Below are 23,485 nucleotides of genomic sequence, written 5' to 3'. Positions count from 1 at the left end.
GAAATTACCTTGTGTGTCGCTGGTGGGAATGTAAATGGTGCAGCCACTGTGGGAAACGGGTCAGCACTTCCTCAGCAGCCATTCGATCCAATAATTAATTCCACGTCTAGACATATTCTCACAGGGATTGAAAGCAGGGACTCAAACGGGGGCTTGCACATCAATATCTGTAGCAACATTTTTCACAGTAGCCAAAAGGCAGAAACAGCTTAAATGTCCATCAGGAGCTGTCTGGGTAAATGAAATGTGGTAGAGCCATACAATGGAATATTCAGCCTTAAAAAGGCTTGAAGTTTTGATACATGCTGCAGCATGAATGAGCCTTGAAAACCTAAGGTTAAGTGACATAAATCAGACACAAAAGGACAAATATTGTATGGTTGCACTTATATGAGGCACCTAGAACAGTCGAAATCACAGGAACAGAGAGCAGAAGAAAGGCTACGGGGGGGGGGGGGGGGCGGGGCAGGAGGGGGACCGGGTGTCTAATGGGCACAGAACTTAACATATTTTGCTGTGTAATGCACACCCACATTTGTGCGCATTCTACACAGGATCGTCATACCCATGGCATGTAATCATCATGCCTGTGTATAATGCACATCCTTATTTTTCCCTCAGAAATCTAGGCAAAAGAGTGCACATTGTACATGGTGACGTACAGGGTGTTGACAACGAGGACGAAGTCCTGGACGGGCGGGGGGTGTCGCACAGGCCCCTGGCCTTAGCGCCAGGGAGCGAACTGTACGCTTACAGAAGATTAAAATGGCGAGTTTTAGGTAAGGTGTATTTTACCACAGTAACAAATAAACGATAGCTAGATGGTTAGATAGACAGATATAATTTTTAAAAGAAATGATCTCCAGAATTGACAAGATCATAGTGAAATGGATGTTATACAGTGCTGGTGAAAATGGAAACCTCAACAACCTTCAACCTTTTCTGAAGATCCGTTTTGAAAAATATATTGGAAGTTTCTTTAAAAGGGAAACATCCTTATCTCCACCCTCCAGAAAAGAAACATACCTGTGACCCAGCCACTCCTCGGGATTTGCCCAAGAGAGGTGAAAACCTGTGTCCACCCAAAACTCGCACACAAATGTTCATGGCACTTTCTTTGTAACAGTCAAAAAGTGGGGACAACCCAGATGCCCATCAACAGACGATTGGACAAACTGTGGAACATTCATGCAACAAAACAGTCAGGGATAAAAAGGACATTGAGCCCTGGCTGGTGTGGCTCAGTGGATCGAGTACGGCCTGCGAACCGAAAAGTCACCAGTTTGAATCCCTGTCAGGGCACATGCCTGGGTCGTGGGCCAGGTCCCCAGTGTGGGGCGTGCAAGGGGCAACTGATCAATGTTTCTCTCACACATTGATGTTTCTCCCCTCTTTTTCCCTTCTTTCCCCTCTCTCTAAAAGTAAGTAAATAAAATCTTTCTTTAAAAAAAGAAAAGGATATGGATACATGAAACAACCAAAAAACTGTTCAGCACTGAGTAAATGCGATCATCTCAGCATTACAAGGACAAGGTGTTTGATAAAACTCAAGCCTCCACTTCCTTGTTGCCCTCTTCGTATCTTACCGCTCGCTGTGCCAGCCGCTCACTCTCCTCGGAGCCTCTAGAAATTGAAGGAACCAGCGACTTCCTGCTCACCGCTGGGTGGAAGGGTGCCAGATCTGTCAAGGTCAAGAAAAACAAGGAGAATGTGAAGTTTCAAGTCCGATGCAGCAGAGCCCTTTACACCCTGGTCGTCACAAAGAGAAGGCCAGGAAAGTGACGCAGTCCCTGCCCCGGTTTGGCAATGAAGGGCCTGAAATGAACCAGACACACTGATCTGTATTAAAATGTTTAAAATTTAAAAAATAAATTTCAATAATCAGTAGTGAGTTAAATAACACTGATTGATGTGTATAAAGCAAACTAGTCTAATAAAGCAAACTAGTCTACTGTCCTTTTCCATCGTTAATGGAAGTATGCCAAACACCTGGGAACTTCGTGAACCGCAGACTGAGAGTCTATAGTTCTAACAAAATCTCTCATGACACCGAGCTGCTGGTCACAGTGAGACCAGCATCAGGGGATATATTTTAATTGGAAAATCAAGAAAGAAATTCAGACATCTCTCCTGCCTATTCTGTAGGAACGGGGTAACACTCGGGATAGCCAACGAGTTTCCGAGGAAAAGTTCCTTATAGAAGACTTTCAGCTGAGACATAAGGAAAGAATGGTAGAATAGCAGTGTTTCATGAGCTCCCTCACCTATAATCACTCAGGGCTGCTTACCCCAATGCCGAAAGGCTGACAGGGAAGCTGACAGTGGGCGGGTCAGGCTGGTGACCAACCGTGGAGCCCACCGACCGACCCCCGACATCACAGGAGAGGCAACCAGACGCCGCCTGTCGCCCAGTGGGACACGAGGGGACGTATCTGCTGGAATGTCACCCTGCAGTCTGATCACTACGCGGGCAGGCGTTCCCCCAACCGCTGGGAGTGCGGCCTGGCCCACGGCTGACACCGGTCGCTGCCCCGGGGCCTGGGCACGCGCCCCCCCGGAGCAATTCTGCAGGGCGGCCCCAGCTCTAGAGCTCCAGCTGCTGCAGCCGCACCTCAGCCCGGCTGCCCCTCCCGCCCCATGCGCCCCTCACTCCCAGGGAGGCCCGGAACCTGAGAGCCGTCCCAGGAAACGGCCTGATTCAGCAAGGGGTCCCCTGCTTTAGGACACCGCCCTGCTGTACGCTGGCCGAGCACTTGGTGTCCTGAGGTACAGGGCGGCAGAGGAGCGTCGAGAAGAGCAGCACAGGGCTGCCGGCGGCGGCGGGGCCAAGAATGCGGGCTGTCCGCAGGCCAGGCGAGGGAGCATCCGGTGCCCTCAAGGGAAAGAAGAGGGAAGGGGAGCTCGCCGGCTGAAGGGGCCTCACAGCCAGGTGTGGCTCTTGTAGGAACGCTGATCCGAATACACCAAGTGGGAAAAAAAAATTAGGAGATAATCGAGAAAATCTGAACACTGAATATTTGATGTTAAGGGATTAATGTTTAATTTTTAAGATGTGATCATGGCATTATGGTTATTTTTAAGGATCGTTAACTTTCTTTTTAAGATTTTATTTTATTTAGAGAGAGGCGAAGGGGGAGAGGAAGAGAAGGAAAGAAACACCAATGTGCAAGAGAAACATTGATCAATTGCCTCTCACACACCCCCCCAACCAGGGGCCTGGCCCACAACCCAGGCATGTGCCCTGCCTGGGAATTGAACCAGCAAAGCTTTGGTTCGCAGACCGGCCGGCACTCAGTCCACTGAGCCACAGCAGCCAGGGCATGGATCACTAACTTTTAAAGATACATATTGAAATATTTGTACATAAAATAATATAATATTGGGGAAAAGTGTAAAATCATCCAGAGTGGAGAAGGGGAAGAAGATGAGGGACGGATGGAACAAGAGTGGACCGAGCCGGGGGCCGGGGGCTGGGAGGCTCATTACCCTAGTCATCCTGCTTTGACATGTGCTTGACAGTGTCCCTAGTAAAAGGTTTTTTTACTTTTTAAAAAAATATTTTATTTATTTTTGCAGAAAGGGGAAGAGAGGGAGAAAAACATCCATGCGCGAGAGATGCATCGGTCAGTTGCCTCTCTCACGCCCCCAGCCTGAGACCTGGCCTGCAACCCAGGCCTGTGCCCCGACTGGGAATCGAAGTGGCGATATTTTGGTTCACAGGCCAGCGCTCAATCCATTGAGCCACACCAGCCAGGGCAGTTAAAGAATTTTTAAAACACTGATTTCAACCCCCAAATTGACATCCTATGGAATGGTAAGACACTAAATCATTTTCATCAAGATCAAGGGCAAAACACACATGCTCACCCCACAACCATGGGCTAACGAGGTCTGCGAGGCCACAATGCAAGAACACAGGAAACAACAAAACAGACATAACAAATACGTTAATGAAAAGGAAGGTATATGATTCGCAGACGATATTGTTGGTTACTACAAAAAAAACAACACCACCACCCTGAATCAAGTGAAATATTTCAAATTTATGACTGTGTAGCAAAGGGGCTAAAAGCAAGAGAAGTGCTCATGTGAGCGAGCACATTCACAGTTCCACCTGGTGCGCCTCAAAAGCCTGTGGGCGCTGGAGAGAGACGCTGCCTGGGCAGGGAGCAGGGTGGCAGAGGAACCGGAGGCCAAGGGTGGGGTGGGGAGGGCAGCTGCCTGTCCCCCCGCCCCCAGGTCTGGGAGGTCAGGCCCTTCTCCTGATACCAGGCTGGAGACCCCGAGTCCTTCCAGCTGAGTCAGGGGAGGCCACGTGTCCCTGAAACCTCATAATCCTTTGCCAAGGTGAGAAATTCAACACCATGGAAATGAGATGCTCAGACTCTTTTGTTTATCCTCACCTGGGAACATTTTTTCATTACTTTTAGAGAAAGGGGGAGATAGAGGGGGAGCCGTCGATGGGAGGCAGAAACACCCATTGGTTGCCTCTCGTACACGCCCCGATGGGGGATGGAACCCACAAACTTCTTGGTGTGTGGGACGACATTCCAGCCAACCACGCCGCACCCGCCGGAGCCAGATGCTCACAAGGGTTGAAAATATTAAAGGACGTACGAGATTCGATGAACAAGGAAGATGTCAAAGTGAAATAATAAAGTAATAGAATAGCCAGTGAAAGGTAAGCCAAATTAAAAGAAAAAACTCGATGATAATGTGTGCTAGATAGAATAAAGTATGTCTAAAGCCAAGACCTGAAAAACCATTTCCAGGTATGTTTGGGTTTTTTTTAATTAAAAAAAAACCCAAACAACCCCACAAGAAACAGGCAAAAAGCATGAGCTCATACAGGGATGCCCGGACCGGAGTCCTGGGGCTGAGGGCAGGGCCCCTGCAGCTCCCCAGAGCTCCTGCCCCACACCTGCCACCCTTTCAGGCTACGGATGGAGGATCAGCCGCCCAGGGTCCTGAGCTGGCGGCAGAGGGCCAGCCAGGTCTCGGGAGCCGCAGGAGAACCTGCAGGGCAGAGCCCCCGAACTCCAGGCCCACAGCCCGCCCTTGCTCCTGAGCTTTCAAAGCGCCTGGGGGTGGTAGACCGCAGGTTCCCTGGCCCTGCTCCCCACCCGGGGGCGGGGCTGGCGAAGGCTGGCGTGCAGGCAGTCAGGGCCGCCTTTGGCCCCGGGCCCAGGCTACGCCCGCACGACCTGCCCGGGCTTCCTCAGACTCCCTGGGCCTCCCTTTTAGCCACCTGTGCCGCTGACCGTCGCTGGGCAGGGATGCCACGCAAGCACGCGGAGGAGGCACAGGCAACCTGTGGGCTCCAGCCAGGGCCGGGGCTTCCGGGCTTCCCCTTGACCTTTTGGGGGAAGATTCTTTCTCTCTCTATTTGGTCATTTGCTTTTTTAAAAATTATTTTACTTACTTTTTCAATATGTATATGGACATGGCACAAAATGACCAAAGAATATACTGAGGAAAAGCTCCTCTTCCCCAGGGCCCCCCCCCGCCCCGTTGCCACGTTCCGGTCCCCTGAGGCCCCCACTGCCACCTGTCTTGGCAGATGCTTCCCGACACAGCCTCTGCGCAGGCGAGCTGTTGTCCTTCATACCTTCTACAAACTCAAAGAGGCGCGATGCTAGAAAGTAACGCAGAACAAGGCTGCCACAAGGCTTGGCGGAGCCCTGGAAAACAGCCGGCGAGATGCCGGGCTTACATTTTTCACAGCCGTCGTGATGACATACGGGAGGGACTGCACAAAAGGCAGAGGCTGTCACACTGGATGAAGAATGCAAGAACGAACTGTATGAGAGGCCACGTTAACTACGAAGAACAAGAGAAGCTGAAGCGAAAGGGTGGAAGACGATATACCGTTCATCCTCTCCTCGCCTTCCTTCCAGACTCAGTTACACAGTTTGGCGTTGTCCTGGAGGCTCTGTTCATTTTTCCCCAATCTTTTTTCCACTTTGAGTTTCAGTTTGGATACCATACATGAGGAAAAATATCTTCTTCCTAGACCCTTCTAAGTTCTTGCCTGGAGCCCCTGTAACAAAAGACAGATTAGTAAGAGAAGAGCGTACGGATTGACCTAATGTACCGTTTAGGTGACGCGGGAGCCTTGACAGGAAGTGGACACCTGAAGAAACGGGGAAGCCTGGCTTTCTTTTGTAGGTTTGATGAAGAGTGGAGAGAGCTTAGGGTCTTTTGTTTGTTTTGTTTTATAATTTATTTTTAGAGAGAGGTCGAGGGAGGCAGAGAGGTTGAGAGAAACATCGGTGTGTGAGAGAGAAATCAGTTGGTTGCCTCGCACACCGCCAGCTGGGGGCCTGGCCTGCAACCCATTTAATCCCTTCCTAAATGGTTCCCATGGTATCCCTTCTTAAAAAACCATTTTGAAAACATTTATTCTAAGGGGGGTTCAAAGGCTTTGCCAGACTCCCCAAATAATCCCCACCACAAAAGTGTTGAGAACTTTAACTATGATGTTAGGCACTGCTGGCCTCTCGGTTCTCTCCCACCCGCCACCCCCGGCTCCATGCAGTCGGGGGAAGGAGTTTCTCCAGGGCTCCTTCGCTCATCGCTGAGCGCCTCCTGCGTGGCAGGTGCTGTCCTGGGCTCACAGGACGGAAGAGTGAGCGAAGCCAAGTCCCTTCACTCAGGCTGGCAGGAGCACATCCATGTTTCCACGTAGGCAGACCAGCAACGTCCAGGCCTTACCCCTGCCGTTACCGGTTACCTGGTCCATGAGGAATAGCCGTTGGCTCACGTCTGTTAATTGGTTAAAGTCGGTCTGTGGATAGGCCCTAATCCCAGCGTTACTTGTTCTTCTCCTTCCCCCATCGCCTCTGCCTGCGGTCACAGAGGCACCACTCTGGTGTGTCTGCCCAGCTTGGAAGGGCGGAGGAGAGGGCGCTCAAGCAGAAGCAGGGGTCACCTGTCAGACGCTCGGGGGAGCCCATAAAGTGAGGGCACACTGGCCGCTGGGTCTGCAGCCAGGGATTGGCACCCTCAGTGAGCAGTAGAAGGGAACGGGGAGGAAGCCCCGATGCTGGGGGCCCAGGAATGGGGGGCAGGAGTGTGGGCCTTCAAAGGGAAGCAGGAACAGCTGGGCGGGGAGGTAGGGCCGCGGCACCCTTTTTGGGTGAGGCACACTTTGGGCTCTTGAAGCTGAGGCCAGACAGAGACTGAGGCTCCAGGAGATAATCAGTGGACCGAGCAGGGATACAGGGTAACTCAGAAGGAGCGTGGCAACGTTCAACACATTTGAGCCCGTGGGCCCCGTGGGAATCCACGTCTCTGGGGATCCTGCAGCGTCTCTGGCTGTCTTGAGTGGACTTGCTGCAGATTCCCAGGCCCTGTCGCTAATCGGAGCGATCTACTTTTCTTAATCTCACTCATCCGCCTTTGAAGAGCCATTGGCCTGAAACTCAGCGTCAGGTTTCCATTCCTGGGGCTGTGCTGCCACCTGCTGGGCGGACAGCAAAAGCAGCGACAACCATTTGCTGGAAGGAACGGACCGCTCTTCTAAAATGGCTGCAAGGTCGACCCGCCGAGTCCGAAGCCAGACAGGCCGCGGGGAGGCCGGAGACGATGTTTGCGGGGTCTGACCCCGCGCGCAAGCCGACCCGCCCCAGCTCTGCAGGGCACCCAGCACCCAGCACCTTCGGGCCCCTGGAAGGGAGCAGCTACCAGGGCTGGACCGTTTCCGTCCCTTCGTGGGGAGGAACGGAACAGCAGGGAGAGCCTTGATTGTGCGCCCCTCCAGCCTCGCAGGTTTGTGGAGGGGCGGCGGGAAATCGCTGGCAAACTGGGCGCGGCGTCAGCACCACCTTATCGGAGTAGGCCCGCGCTAGGGGCAGGGCGGGTCTCTCTCCTGGTGCAGGCCCGACCCGAGGACCCCAGGACCTGCAGCCGGACTGCTCTCCGGTGATGCTGCTCAAGCCTCCCTCTCCCTGCCCTTCGGCAAAGGAAGCCCCAACACCCTCCTCCTGCTCTCAGGCCGCGCAAGTGCAGAAAGAGCACGGCCTGCGGGCCGAGCCGGCGGCGGTCCGAATTCACGCTCCCAGGGGCCCACGCTGCCCATTGCACGGTCAGGTTTACTTACACCCACGGGCCTGCCAGGAGGCGAGCACCGTGGCCGGCCAGGACAGGTTCGCGCTCGGGAGAAGGGTGTAGAGTAACGGGCCAGGCCCTACGGTCACCCCTGATGGCTCTCAGGGGACCCTAACACCCTGCTCAGGCCCTTGACAGTCGTCTGGGACGGACCAGTCACCCTTGACGAGGTAACTTGACATTCAAGTCTGACTCCTCAGCCTTGAGAGCGGACACCTGTCCTAGCCGGGTCGCTCAGTCCGCGAGGTCACCCCCATGCACCAGGGTTGCGGGTTCCGACCGGTTCAGGGCACCTACAAGAACACCCATGAGCCCTGGCTGGGGTGGCTCAGGGGCCTGAGTGCTGGCGCGCCCTCTGGAAGGTCTCAGGCTGGGTGGCGGCGGGCCAGGTCCCCAGGTGGTAGTGCGCAAAAGGCAACCAATTGTGCGCTCCCTTTCTCCGTCTCTTCCCCTAAGATGAAGTTTCTTAAAAAATCAACCGCTTCGTGGACAGGTAGGCGACCAAGGAATCCCCGCCTTTCTCACCGCAATCAGCAAGAGCTGAGACTTAACCTGTGACCTGCCCGGTGGACTCTAGGCAGAGGACCACCCGCAGGTTGCCAAGGGTTCGTTTAGTTCCAGGTTCCCTATCAGAGGACACACCCCGACCCCCACCCTGGCAGCACCACACTTCTATTGGCGCTCATCCCTCAGGGCTGTCTTGGAGCTTTGCCTTGAGCCCTTAGTCCTGAGAACAGGACTGGTGGCGGTGGGTGATGTGCTCGCGGCTTGTTTCCCCGCCCCACTACCAAAAACTCACCCGACAACTAAGCTGCCTGCCCTGGCTGCTGCGGCTCGGGGGGCTCAGGGGACGGAGTCCGCCGTGAACCTAAAGGTCACTGGCTCCCTTTCCAGTCAGGGCACAGGCCTGGGCTGCAGGCCGGGCCCCAGCGGGCCATGTGCCAGGCAACCGACCGATTTCTCACACATTGATGTGTTCTCTCAACCTTTTGACTTCCCTCCACCTCTCTAAACAAATTATAGAAAAAAAACAAAACCCTAAGCTATCCAATTAAAGCCTTCAGGTTGGCTTCCCTGTAACGTATTTTTTTTTCACATTTTTTAAAAAAAGATTTTATTTTTAGAGGGAGGGTAACGGAGGGAGAGGGAAACACTGATGCACGGACGCCTCTGGGGCACCCCCCCACCCGGAACTAAGCCCACAACTCAGGAACACGCCTTGACCGGGAACCAAACCAGCGGCCCTCTGGTTTGCAAGCTGGCACCCAGTCAGCCCACTGAGCCACACCAGCCAAGGCTGATTTCCCATTTTTCACTAGTCTGATTAACACAGGCTTTTGGGGCTGGCGGGCTGGCTGCAAAATCTCAGCTCTGTACCATCTGGGGTACAGTTTCCCAACTAAATTAATCGTTAGTCCCTTCACTTAGACATCTTATCAGCATTTAATTCTTAGTAAGAGAGGGGGATGCCTAATAAATGAGGCCTTTGCTGGGTGGCTCGATTGATTAAAGCATTGCCCCATATACCAAATTTTGCAGTTCAATGTGCACTTTTTGCCCAAATTTTTGAGGGGGAAAACAGGGATGTGCACTGTACATGGATAGTACTAAAACAGTGCACATTATACACAGGAGCATGTTATGCATGGCAAAATACGGCACCAAAAGGGCAATCAGGGCCTGTACTAGAGGCAACTGATCAGTTTGTTTCTGTAAAATCAATACACATACCCTCAGGTGAGGATTTAACAAAAATAAATCAGAATGCCTGGGTAATATGCACTTCATGCAAAACCAAAGGCATTTCTTAAACTGAGATAGCTGGAGACTTAGAAATAACACCAGGTCCATCTACTGGACTGGTAGTTTCCTCCCCAGCTGCCTGGTCACAAGGCCTCCGCGCCCTCCCTAGTTGCCAACTACCCCAGAATCCAGGCGCATGGCCGCGTCACCTGAGGCCCAACTGTTTCCTGAGCGCTTCTCCTCTGGCCAGCTCTAAGCAGAAGCCACAGTGGACCTTCACCCACCAAAACCTGTGGCTGGATACTTGAAACCCAAGCACCGAGCCCTTCCGTCAGGTGTCGGGTGGATCTGAAGTGGCAGAGCTGGGTTTGCCAGGCTCCACCTTCAGCGATATTCCAGGAGAAACACTCTAGGAAGTACAAGTCTGGCACCAGAGTTTAGGACTTTTAATTTGTCCCAAATTTGCTGAAGCAAAATCATGATAAAACATTCTGCTTTCCTTTATACCCCCCAACACACACAAAAAAAACTATTTGTAGGAAAAAATGGTTTTGTACATGGGAAGAAACAATATAAATTCAAAACTTACAGATAAGGGTTAGCTCTATCACTCATTTCTTTAAAAAGTTTATATGAATATCCAGTCAAAACCAACAGGGTAGTTCCCTTGAAATGTTATCTATCCGGATTTCCAAGTAGACCACAGGACTGTATACTGTCTTGGAATGTCCTTAGAAGGCTCTGTCATTGATCAGGTAACAGAGTAAAAACCCCAGAGTCCTTTCTTTCAAATGGAAGAGGGAAAGACAGGAATAGAAGAAACTATTCAAACTTCGTCTTCTTTCCTTGTGGCTTGTGGTCGCCGCCGCCTCCTCTGCCTCCCCGGAAGCCTCCCCGACCTGCAGAAGGGAAGGGAAGGCACGAGGTCAAACAGAATAGGCGTGAAGCTGCCAGATGCTCTCCCCTCCCCCGTGGCTAGTGACAACGGATGCAGTGTCAGGGGACACTGGGGTGGCCCCTCCATGATCCTTACCTCCAAAGCCTCCCCGGCCTCGGCCACCAAATCCTCCTCGGCCTCCTCTGCCACCACCTCTGCCTCCAAAGCCACCTCTGCCTCCGCCGCGACCACCGAAGCCACCTTCACCCTTAGGCTTAGCCCAGTCCAAAGTGACTTTGTTTCCATCAATTTCACCATCTTCCATGGCCTCCTTGGCTGCTTTGGCATCTTCCTCACTGTTGAAGTCTACAAAACCAAACCTAAAATGCCAAATGAAATTACCCATTATAAAGCAAGGAACACAGAATACACACCAAAGTTAACCACACGTAGTGGCCAGTCATCCCCTAGGAAGTAGTCTTACTCCACTGAAAAAAGACCCAAATGACCAGAGTTGCGCTCTCTGGCAAGTTGAAACTGGTTTTACTGACAGCTTGAAGGCCAGAATGAATGTCTCACAAAACAGCAGAATATACCTCTGAAGACCAAAGGTAAAACAATGCTAGCTCTGTGAACTCGCTCTTCTTCTCGTGCGAATCCATAAACTGCCACAGATCGACAGTAAGGAGCTCAATGAGAAGACATGTTAATGGGACTCCATTCAGTGGACACCGGACATCTCTCCCATCTTACCCTTTGGAAGATCCAGTCTCCCGGTCTGTGACTATCCTGGCCCGAATAGAGCCATCAAAGGACTCCTTTAATGTCTCTTCTGTAGTCTCCTCAGACAAACCTTTGACAAATAGAGTTTTGGACGGCTCTGGGGAAGAATAAAAGAAACTGTTTATTAAAGTCATAATTCACAATGACGATACACTAGATTTCCATGTTTAGAGTAACTACTGGCCAAGAATGCTCGTCTTAGCAGAAGCTTGAAGCATCTCTACGAGAACGTAACCTCAGCCAGCTCTGCTTAATTAAAGCGAAGGGCTTAAATCAACGGCCCTCACCAGTTCACCTTGATCACCAAAGTGGAGGAACTACGAGTGGCCTCGATCTTCTGTGGAAAGCAAAGCCAACCCAAACGAGACAGCAGACCTAAAGCGGGTAGCTGCAAACTTTGGGTGCATCTGCTGCTCAGAGTTGACGTGGCTGGATCAGAACTTGACTATCTAGAGGAATTTTCTTGGGATTTCATCAATTATTTCTCAGACAATCAATCAGTCATCATATCCAGTGTCATTTACTGAGCAGCAACAGAGACCACAAGTGGTCACCTCTAGATCCGACCAGAAAGTGACAGCTCAGGCACCCCCGAACCACCAGGCCCTGTTAATGGCAACTTACGGCTTCTCGCGTTAGGTGATCCCCTGGGTCCTTGCAACTCCAGCCTGATTGCTCTGCCCTCAATTTCTCTCTTATTACAGGAATTTAAAGCCTCTTTAGCATCTTCAAATGAAGCAAATTCTATAAATGCATACCTGAGAATGAAGAGTCAATACTTAGAATGTTACCAAGCCTAAGTCTCCTTTGCAATCACATCTAATGCCATTGAACCTTTTTCCTCAAGCACATAAAAAATGTTCTTTTATTTTACGTGGATTTGTCCAGCTAAGTAATCTGCTTCTGACAGCCAGGAAAACATGGTTTTGCCCGTGCAAGACACTCTTACAGACCAGAACTGACAACACAGTGGTATAGATTATTTTACCCTTTAGATTTGCCATTTTGGTTCTGGGCCACTTTGATAGAAGTTGCCTTCTCAAATACTTCCTGAAGAGTTTCTTCTGTTGCACTGTAGGAGAGGTTGCTTAAAACCAGAGTTTTGGATTCACCTACAAGTAGAGAGATGCCAACATTAAGGCTGTGAAACAGTGTCTATAACTTCAGTCACAGCTTTTATCTTAAGAATTTCTGTGCCTTGCCCTGGCAATTGTGGCTTAGTGGATTGAGCACCAGCCTATGAACCGAAGGGTCGCTGGTCTGATTCCCAGTCAGGGCACATGCCTGGGTTGCGGGCCAGGTCAGTGGTTGGGGACATGCCGAAAGTCAGCCAACTTATATTTCCTTCTCCCTCCTTTCCCCCCTCTCTGAAAATAAGCAAAATCTTAAAAAAAATTTCTGTGCTTGAGTTAACATACTCATGTTTTCTAAACAGGCTAATGTTGATGAAGATGGAATCCCATACCGAGTGCCTCAATATACCAAGCACCTATTACGCACTGTTATATCCTGCTTCCTGTTGTTCAAATGTGTAAGCTGAGTACTGGTATCTATGTTTATAGAACAATTTTCTAGTTTTAAAATGTACATAATGTCATTTAAAGTCTAAAACATACATACAAAAGGAAATCAGAGCTATCTATGTTCTAATGCAAAATGATTTCAGACACTGAACTACTGTTGAGATGTAACTTGCTTAATCTATATCTACATTCCAGTTAATCAGTCAACTTTACATATAAAGTTCAAAGGGGCAAAGGATTTCTCTCCAGTTCTGGAACTCTGTAAGAAACTGAGAAATTCTTACCACTCCAAGTGCTATTCTTGCCACCTCTATAGTCTTGATTTTGACCTTTCTCTCCGGTGTAGTACAGGGAAATGGATCGCCCATCTATTTCTGTTCCCTGCTTTTCTTCCAAGGTTTTCTCCGCATCAGCTTCTGTCTTAAATTCAATATATGCAATTCTGCAATTGGGGGGGGGGGCACACACACATTAAAATAACCCTAAGATTCCACTTCATTTTCAAACCTTTTTAATACAAATGTTTAAATCTCAGCAATATGACCTTACTTTAAATTTAAAAAGAAATGTCAAAATGTCGTATTTTATGCTAACAAATGTTTGTGGCTTCTGCCATCTTCCACTTTTCAATTAAAACTTTCGTCCCAATATACAAAGTTTGCCTAGAAAGTTTGTTTGCAGTAACCCTAACTCACTGCAACTGCCACTACTTACAAAGCACTCACTGTGCGTTGGGCACGTTTCACAGTATTTTACACACAAACTCATCTTTCAAAAATCACTCTGAATTAAGTATGTTATCCCCAAAGTAAAGTAAGAAATGGAAGCACATGTTATAAATTAATTTGTCCCAAATCACACACCTAGGAAAAGTTAGCTGTTTCTTTTATAAATTAGAAATGCATTTATTTTAATAAAACTCAACAGTCCAGTAGACACAAACATACCCTTTACTCTTTCCATCCTTGCTGACTAATCTAATCTCCATGGCATCTTCGAACACTTCTTTTAATTCTTCCTGAGTAACTTTATAAGGCAGATTTTTAGCCAAAAGTGTTCTTGCATCTCGATCTATATAGAAGACAAAATGAATCAAACAGGTTAAAAGACCATCCTCAAGATAATGACCAACAGAAAAGTTCTGTGTAAGATACAATTTGAGATCCTACAACATATGACACTCTGACAATATGGAGACATAGCACTGGCAAGAAAAGCTGTTACCACAACTGACGTCAACCTTGAGCTAGATACTTAAAACAACCTACTAGGTGCTCAGTATTTTTAAATTTAAAAAGTCATTAACACACACGAAACATGACAAAGGAAACAAAAAGAACAGTCAAGTACCTGATCTAGTTCCAGTGAGGAAAGGCCTCTGTGTTAACTGAGGTACGGACATAATTTTATTCACTTTGCTTTACTGTTTCATAGATGTTGCTTTTTAAAAAAAACTAATTGAAATCAAGACCCTCCACCAGCAAAAAGGCTGCAACTTCCTGTGACACTCGATCATGGTGGCCTGGAGCCAAGTCTGCAGTATCTCCAAGGCGTACCTGTACATCTTTTTTAAGTTCACTCATGCCTGCCTGACTCGGGAATTTGTGACACCAGCAATCAGTGCCAGGCACTGCTGCAAACATTTAACATTCGCTCTCATTTAATCCTAAACACTATGAGGAAACCAGAGTAGAAATGTTCAAGTGCTTAGACTAGAAACATTTCCATCAACAAATTACCTATCAGTACCACAATTACCTAAAGGAGGCCCTGGCTGGGTAGAGCTCAGTGGGTTAGAGCGTCACCCCAATACACCAAAGTTGCGGGTTCAATCTCTGGTCAGGGCACGTGCAAGAATTAACCAATGAACACTTAAGTAAACAACAAACAGATGCTCTCCCCTCTCTGAAATCAATAAAAATTTACAAATTACCTAAAGCAGCACATACCTTTTTTACTGTCTTTTCCTTTTGGTTTTTCTAGTTTAATTTCATTACCAAAGACTTTTAAACCAGTGAGTTCCAAGGCTTTTTCTAGGTCTTCAGCAGATTCAAAATCCACATAGCCAAACTTCCTTTATGGTGGAAAGGCAGACATGCATAATTACAGGTGTGGGGGAAAAAAAAAAAGAGCCACATTAACATATATTCTAAGTAAACAGCAGCACTTATGTGATGGTGCAAACAAAGATTTAATTAAAAAGCAGTTCCTCTATTAACAAAATAAAGTTAGGCTCCGAAAGATGGCGATACGGAGCAAGCTCTAAGTCCAAGACCAAATGCAGGTTCACCTTTGAGGTGTGTCTTTATTAGCTACACTGCTCACAACAGCTAACAGAAGAACTCGCTGAAGCATGAAGAGATCCTATTTGGTTTAAAGCACCCACTATCATGGCTACTTGAATTTAATAGTTTTAAACAGTAGCAGCTTAAAAAAGTTCATAGCTTGTTAAAAATAATTTTGTGCTAAATCAAAAGTTAAGGGAAACATGGAATTTCAATGTGGGGGTTTTATAATTTGATAATCTAAATGACAATTCACTAACATCTAAACCCTGAGGATATACTCGAGCCTAAGGACAGAGGCTTTTTTAGACCATAGAACGGAGAAAAGAAAGCATCAGCAGACCCAGAAATAATAATGTGCAGAAACACCATTTCAGCTCCCCCATACTTACCTAGACATACCAATTCTGACATCCACAACAGCAAGATCGTTTTTAGCAAACACATCACTGATACCCGTTTTTAATTCAGAAGCAGATTTGCTGAAGTTCAGGTTTCCAATAAAGAGATTGAAAGCTGTAGTTGGTTCTGTGGCTGTACAAAAAATAACCTCAAATTAATCTAACAAAATATGATGTGAACTTAATTTCCAGTACAAGTTTGTGTACACAGCACATCAGCATTCTGCAATGTAACATCAGGTTTCAGTATTAAGTCCCTTTGTTGTTCATCACTTGTGCTATTGGGCGCCACTCCCCACAATTCTGCCCAGTTACCTTCTACTTTCTGCTTCTTGGCTTCAGGAGCAGCTTTCTGTTTGGCCATTTCCTTCTTTCGTTTTCCAGGTGCTTCTTTGACAGGCTCTGGACAAGATTGCAAACAATCTGTGTCATCCATATGTAGCCACACACATTCAAATACCTCCTTTAAACAAAACTCCTAACAATATAATTTAGAATGTAACTTGATTACCACCTTCTTCCTCTTCCTCCTCCTCTTCCTCATCTTCATCGTCTTCATCGTCCTCTTCTTCATCTTCTTCATCGTCGTCCTCTTCGTCTTCATCCTCTTCGTCTTCATCCTCAGCTGTGCTCTTGGACTTCACAGGAACAACTTTTGCAGCTTTCTTGCCTTTGGCTGATACAACTACCTCCATAGGTTCTTCTTCAGAGTCTGAAAGATAAACTACCTAGTTAAAAACTCAAGAGAATTATCACCAATCAACATTTGTTCTACATAAATCTGAACAACAACAACATGCTTAGTAACTATGGCAAGAATTAACAGATTAATTGGAAGCAAAACCTTGTATTTTGAGAAACACTCACAGAAAGTGCGGTGTTAAACATTTTCTCAGAGGCAGGCAATTATTCATGGGTATCCCTCTAGCACACAACCAGCCCCAAGGATCCCTGGAAGGATTTTTATCTAACCCCCATGATGTCACGGAAGGAGTGTTTGCATGTGGCCCACCCCCACCCCCAGGCATCTTACAAACAAGAGCCCGAGGACAACCAACAGAACTCCTTACCATCTTCTTCATCGTCATCCTCATCATCCTCATCATCCTCATCTTCATCCTCATCCTCGTCTTCATCCTCATCATCGGAAGCGGCAGCGACGGCAGCAGCTTTCCTCACTGCTGGCTCAAATTCATCCTCATCTTCATCCTCATCCTCCTCATCGTCCTCTTCACTGTCGTCCTCATCTTCTTCATCACTATCTTCCTTCTTAGCATTTTTGCCATTCTTCGCTCCCTTGGCTGGAGTGGCTGCTCCCTTCTTACCAGGGGCTGCCACCAGTGCTTTGCCTGGTGTGCCTCCCTTCTTGCCTGGTGTGGCTACTGCTTTGGCTGGTGTAGCTGCTGCCTTTTTGCCAGGAGTTGGCATAGCTGCTGCCTTTTTGCCAGGGGTGACAACTGCTTTCTTGGCTGGTGTGGCAACCGCAACCTTCTTCGCTGGAGAAACAATCACCTTCTTTCCTGGAGTTGTGGCGGCCTTCTTGCTTTTCTGAGGAATGATAACCTAAAGAGTAAGTAACAACAACCATCAGTCTACCTGCAAACTCAAAAAGGAAGCCTTGGTCCCATGTAAATGAACACTAAAGTTTTGGTACTGCCTCTGGTTCAAGACCACATACATTAGGTATGTGCTAGCACATTAAACTATAGGTTCATGTTAATGTCCTTCTGTACACCTGCGAAGTCAACAGCCCTCATTTCCAGATAAAATATCCAAGCATAAAGAACCCTTAACACTTTTAATACCTCCGGACCAGATCTGTGAATTTCTGTACCCCATACTCTAACTGCGTCAGCTCTAAAGCAGCACACCCTAAGTGGACTCTGAAAATGGACTGTCTGGATACCACCTGTTACTCTGAGGCCCTAGACAAGTATTTTAAGCCTCAAATGTTTCTCTCTTCGGAAAATGATTAATAGCATCAACTTTGCATGTTGTTTTTAGGATTAGGAATTGATTTCTGTAACCAAAAACCTTGCACTTTGCACTTAGCACTCTCTTAAGTGTTATCTGTGAGAGGGGATGTAAAGTTCATTGAAAGCTCAGTCTTAGAACCAGAGATAAAACAAGTATGAAATAGGCTCAATCCTTGCAAAATTAATACAAATTACAGAATGAGCAATTAGGCTGATAAACACATTACTTATCTACATTGAAGTCACACTCAAAGCTTTATGCTGACCATCGGTTTTATCACATGTGTTAAAATAAAGCTTTTAGTTGCCTTTACAGGAAAGCAACAGCAGCCAGGAGCAGCAGCGTGGACACTGGCACAAAGGGAGGTAGCAATCCTCACTGTACAAGAAATTGTTAACAGTGGCCAGTCTTACAAGACTCATCCCAAGAACAGAGACCTGCCTGGAGGCCGCGGAAGGAGTCCGGTGAGTGCAGTGCTCAATACCGCCACACACAGGACGGCTGTCCAGGCTGTTTCCTCATCGAGCGCCTGGGGCTGACATGTTGAAACTGGAAAAATGACTTATGTATCACCACCCCGAGCCCGGCTGAGGGCCCACGAGGATCTCCTCTCTCAGGCGCATCCAGGTCCTCCCTCCTGGAGTTCTGGCAGGTCAAGCAAGACCTTGTGAAACACTCAACCAACACCAGGACGGACGTCTGTGAACACTACCTTATTTTTGCTAGTTATTTTCAGACCTCCAACACCACCTTTTACTGCTCTCCATTCTGCATTAAATCGCACGTAATTACCTCTTCTTCGCTGCTTTCATCATCTTCATCTTCTGACATTTCCTCATCTTCACTATCTTCTTCTACCTCCTTCGGAGGAGGGGCCATTTTCTTGGGGTCGCCCTGGTTTTTACCAGCCTGAAACAAACACAATCATTAACGCATTGCACCTCCCACATTTTGGGACACTCACGTTTTGCCCTCATTCTTCATGAAACGTGCAGCTCAGAACCCCCTGTCCACAGTTATATATCAAATATAAGCCAACCTCGGATAAAAAGGTAACTTCAAGGGAGCATATCCCTCTCTCTGTTGCCTTCACTAAGCGCACCTGTTTTTAAAAACTGTACTTCCAGGACCATTCTTATACCAGACACAATTTATTAATACTCGGGAGCCTACAATTGGGCCATCTGAAGAGCCAACAGCCCACGGCCCTTCACCTGGGGGACACTACCTTAAAAAAGCTTCCGGTCAATTCTGGCACCTCATCCCACCACCCTCTCCTGAACTTAAATTAAGGCAACTTGGGCGCGGGGGAACCAAACACGTGTTAACCTAACTCCCTTTGGTCTTCTCACCAAGTTTTCCTCTCAGGGAAACCCCGCCCCTTCCAAACCCACTGGGGCCACGTGGGGGGTTCCTCGCAGGCCACCACGTGCGCGCAGCCCGACCAGGAAAGCACGCGGCTGGACTTCCTTCTGGAGCCCACCTCGTGTACACGATCTCACAGGCCGCGGGCCTCCGTCCGAAGCACTCCCGCCGCTCCCCGCCTCAAGGCACGGTCCCCTCCGGACACGCTGCGACTCACCCGGCACGGCCCACGTGGCGGGCCGCGCGCCCAGACACGTGCGTCGGGAGGCGGGGCCCCGCTCGCGCCCGTCGCAGGAGTTCGGCCCCATCCCTCCACCCCGAGGCCCTGCGCCCCCTCCCCACGCGCAGTCCCTAAATCTTTCACCGCGCTATCAACTACCCCCGACACCTGCCCAAGCCCTTCACCTCGCCACCAACTAGCCAGAACACGCGAGACCTCCGCGTTTGTCACGCGAGACTTCCTGCAGCATGGCGCCCTCGAACGCGCCCGGGATGGCGTGCAGGGCCTTCTCGCGGCGCCGCGCGCGCGCTGCTCAGAGAACAGGCCTCGACGTCCGTGCTTACAGGAGGAAAGCCTCTTACCTTTGCGAGCTTCACCATGATAGCGGCTTATGACGGCCGAGTGTGTGGCGAGTGAGTGGCGCAGAAGAGCCCAAAGGAACCTAACGACGTCGATGGCGACCGGGGTACTGAAGATCCGGAACGCGTACGTTGCGCTGCCAGCTAGAGCTCGAGACTGAGGCGAAAGACTGAGCCTGCCCAGTAATCGCCTCTGGAAAGGCGACGACTGTGTCCTCGTGACTCCATATCAGCCAACCAGAGTTCGCGCTCATCCCACGAGCCAATCGCAAACCTCTACCAAGAACGGCGCGGGGCGGGGCCCGGGCGGGAGGGGCGGGCCAAGGCCGCTTGAGGAGTGGGAGGAGATTCGGATTCGGCGCCCTGCGGGAGGGACTCGCTTTGTGCAAAACCGGCGTTGATTGGGCGGTGGGCGCGCAGTCACCGAAGTGCTTCTTCGCGGCTTGCTGAGTCTGCGCCGTGGCGCGGACATTTTTTGGCGCCGCGTGTGCTGGATCTCGGGTACCGTGGGTTCTCGCGGTCTCCTGTTCCCGACTGTGTCCGGATCCTGTCGACTCGGGCGGAGCTCCTCGACGTCCCCATCCCACACCCCACGCTCATCCTCCGGCAGCCGTGGAGAAAGGAATTAGCTCCCTTTCCCCCGCTGATGAGCCCGAGACCGGAGGTTCACAACGCGGGAGTCCGAGGCCCACCTTAGCCCCGCCCGCCGACGAACCAGGGCCAGAAAATCGTCTGCAGGTGATGATTCCCTCCTGGGCCACGTGCCTGAAGTGGTCTCCTGAGGACCGTTAATAAAGGCTAAATAAATAAAAAGAAAGGCAATCGCGTATATCTGAGATTTACTGTGGGCAGTGCACATATATAGTTAATCTCAAGTAACCTCAGGCACTAGGTGTTCCTTCCAGTGGGGAACAGGCTTGGAGGGAGAACTTTCTGGCGGTCACAGCGTGTTATAACTGGGGTAGGGAAAGGGACTGAATCACGCCGACCACAGACTTGTGCCTTTGACCTCTCACAAGTTCTCTGCTACTTGGTGGCCGAGAAGTCAGTGTTACGGGATGGTCCAGGAGTCGGTCAAAAGAGCCAAGGGAAAGGTTCCCTTGATGGCAGAGGCACAGAAGACTTTGTTGTGCTTTTGCCAATTATTCCTATAGGTCACTGGAGGCAAATTAAATTGGTACTGAGCTTAACCGAGAGCACTTCCTTCAGTTTAGAGCTTGCGTAGGATATATTCTGGGCATCTGGTACCTAACTGTTCCTACAAGACCAAGACACCTTCAGCTCTGACGCATTTCCCCAACTGCGCTGATGTTCAGAACCCCCTTCTGGAGATTCTAATTAAAGAGGTCTAGGTTGGGGCTCAGATTTTGTATTTTAACAAAGGCCCACAGGAATTCTTGTGAGCAATCACGTTATTTTGCAACCCTTATCAGACCACTCCTGGGGCCGAACATAGGAAACCCATAGCTACCCACTGGGGTGCTGTGATCAGGGAGGAGCCTGGGGCCACTGAAGTGGTCTGCAGCCTGCTTCCTGAAGATCTGCGGAGAGCCCCTGAGGAGGTCACATACAGAAAACTCTGGGATGGGGGCTAAGGGGACAGCGGGTCACGGGACAGAAAGAACAGCATGAGGTAAGGCACGGTGGAATCAGGTGCTGGTGTCTCCAAGCAGTTTGACACAGAGCAAGCTGAACGCATTCCTGGGAACAGGCTGGAGAGGTGACCGGTGGGCATGACCAAGTGACTGGGATGAACTTCAGAAATACTGGCATGGCTGCCTCCTGGTCATTCAGATCTCAGTTCATATATGTAACCTCTTTAAGAGGCCTTCCCCAGCCTTCCAATGGAAAGCACCACCCAGCCTCCCTATCACTCTCATTGTTTCCGCAGGGACTTACCAATCAACACCTGGCATGTTTCTTGGCTGTTCATTGTTGGTTTGATGCCTCCCCAGCCATGAGAACACAGACTTTGTTCTCTGCTGTATTCCTGGAGCCAGGGTAAAAACTATTTGTTAGATGAATAAATGATGTATTTCTGTAAAAGAAGCAGTGGATAGAACCAGTACAGCTTAGGGTTGAAATGCCTTGCTTTGGATCAGTCTGGGACGGAAAAATAGTAACATCTAATACTTATGTAATATCTATTATGTTCTAAGCACTACTTCAGTCCTTTATTCACTTACTCTTCAAAATAACTTTTAAATAGCATAATTAATAAAAATAATTAAAAAATAATAAGTTATCACTTTTACAGAAAGGAGGCGTAGAGAGGTAAGTCCATTTGCATAGGGTCACGTAGTAAGCAGAGGAGCTAGGATTTAAATTGAAACCTTGTTCTGTCATCACATTTTATAAAATGGGGATAATAGTAGTAACTGTCTCTAGGGTCGTTATGAGTGTTGAGATGTTGCATGTATTTTTTGAGGGTACATAATAAGCCGTTAATTATTAGCCATTGTTACTATTGATAGACTTGGTGACTTGGATAGAGAGGGAAAAGGGATAATTTATTTCTATTTGTTACATTCAAGAGTGTGCCTAAGTACTAAGAATAAGGCAAAGATAGGGCAGATTCATATCCTCACGGGTTCTAAATCTGAGATTCTAGAAGGGAAACCATGGGGGGGCTACCTGAGTGCCCAGAAACTTGGGCGAGGCCACCTCCAGCTTTATTCTCCTGTCACAGAGGCCCGAAAGCCCCCCCCCCCCCCCCCGCCCCTTCTGTCTCAGGAGAGTGCCAGTGGCCTTCTCTCGGGCAGGGGCGTCCAACCCGCGGCCCAGGGTGGCTATGAACGCGGCCAACACAAAATCGTAAATTCACTTAAAACATATTCTTGTTTTTGTTTTTGTTAGTATGTGTGGCCCAAGACAACTCTCGTTCAGTGTGGCCCAGAGAGAGCAAAAGTTTGGACCCCCTGCCTGGAGTGTCTTTCCAGACTCAGTCACTGCAGCCACACCCAGACAGGTGTGCTTACTATCTGTGATACAAATGCAGTTACGCTATGTACACGGTCCCGCGTGCTCCTTTCTTTTTCATTGGCTGTTGAATAGATTGATCTCGCAGCTCATCCCACATCCGTGCTTGCAGAGCTGCCTCGTTCTTTGAGATAGCTACCGTGTCCCTGTACTGGACACGTAGGGTTATTTCCTGTGCTTTGCCATTACAAACTCGTAGTAAATAACCTCTTTGCGTACTTCCTTTGCACATTACAAAGTATACCTATACAGCAGATAAAATATTTAACACTTAAACATAGAACAGCTGGGAGAAAGGCTATGGCCTTTCACACTTTGATCACTGCCCTCCCAAGCGCCGCCTTTGCTTGGGATTCTTGGTGGCACGTCTGGCAGAGGAGGGATTGGCTGGGGGAGAGGTGAGGCTACCACATGCCACAGAGGCTTTATTGTAGTACTTTTCTGTGGATTTCCACACTGAAGAGTGTGACCAGCTTCTGACACCAGCTCCGAGCCTCGGGGTTACTTGAGCAGCCGCCGCCACCGCTGGCCACCTCTTCGGCTGGCTGGCACAGCCTACTGCCATGGCAGGGCCAGCCCTCACCACCCAGCGCACCCGTCTGCACTGAGGTGCCCATTCTGGGCATCCACAGGCACTTCTAGACCCAGAAACCCATTGGCCACAGTGGGCCTCGCGTCAGTGAGGGGTCCGAGAGCCCGCTGGAGGAAGCTTGCAGATCTTAGAAGGGTTCACTCCAATCCCGAGACCCAGACCTTCAGAACCCAGTGCCTCGGCTGGGCTGAGCCAGAGACGGAAAACACCATTGGGTCTTTAAAACGGAGGGAGTTCAAGCAGGAAATTAGTTCCAAGGTTAGAACTGCTGA

General features: G+C 49.1%; 1 protein-coding gene and 3 non-coding genes across 4 annotated transcripts; all 4 read right to left on the bottom strand.

The window, feature by feature from the left end:
* Positions 1-10,384: 10,384 nt before the first annotated feature.
* On the bottom strand, positions 10,385-19,834 carry NCL (nucleolin). Its single transcript, XM_054571616.1, has 14 exons — positions 19,646-19,834; positions 18,491-18,607; positions 16,792-17,284; positions 16,236-16,433; positions 16,037-16,123; positions 15,713-15,854; positions 14,985-15,109; positions 13,983-14,106; positions 13,320-13,477; positions 12,501-12,624; positions 12,137-12,270; positions 11,483-11,609; positions 10,886-11,109; positions 10,385-10,751 (listed from the first exon to the last, which is right to left on the bottom strand). Exons 1-14 carry the CDS (start codon positions 19,661-19,663, stop codon positions 10,675-10,677), a joined length of 2,148 nt encoding a protein of 715 aa, XP_054427591.1. The 5' UTR covers positions 19,664-19,834; the 3' UTR covers positions 10,385-10,674.
* Positions 11,298-11,432, bottom strand: LOC129069176 (small nucleolar RNA SNORA75). The gene has a single exon (XR_008528986.1). It is a non-coding gene; the product is annotated as a small nucleolar RNA SNORA75 (small nucleolar RNA).
* On the bottom strand, positions 11,942-12,025 carry LOC129069145 (small nucleolar RNA SNORD20). Its single transcript, XR_008528980.1, has one exon. It is a non-coding gene; the product is annotated as a small nucleolar RNA SNORD20 (small nucleolar RNA).
* On the bottom strand, positions 15,932-16,001 carry LOC129069180 (small nucleolar RNA SNORD82). Its single transcript, XR_008528987.1, has one exon. It is a non-coding gene; the product is annotated as a small nucleolar RNA SNORD82 (small nucleolar RNA).
* Positions 19,835-23,485: the final 3,651 nt, after the last annotated feature.

The sequence above is a fragment of the Pteronotus mesoamericanus genome, unplaced genomic scaffold (assembly GCF_021234165.1).
Source record: "Pteronotus mesoamericanus isolate MK-2021 breed Mesoamerican mustached bat unplaced genomic scaffold, CSHL_Meso_final contig_1018, whole genome shotgun sequence".
Lineage (NCBI taxonomy): Eukaryota > Metazoa > Chordata > Mammalia > Chiroptera > Mormoopidae > Pteronotus > Pteronotus mesoamericanus.
This window is presented reverse-complemented; position numbering and strand designations above follow the sequence as displayed.

Bases quoted from the DNA above. Each gene is read 5' to 3' on its own strand.
- NCL (XM_054571616.1), bottom strand. The intron at 13,478-13,982 runs GTATGTTTGTGT...CCCCAATTGCAG, and splicing joins AAGGATGGAAAGAGTAAAGG to AATTGCATATATTGAATTTA. The intron at 12,625-13,319 runs GTAAGAATTTCT...CTCTACTTGTAG, and splicing joins CAAGAATAGCACTTGGAGTG to GTGAATCCAAAACTCTGGTT.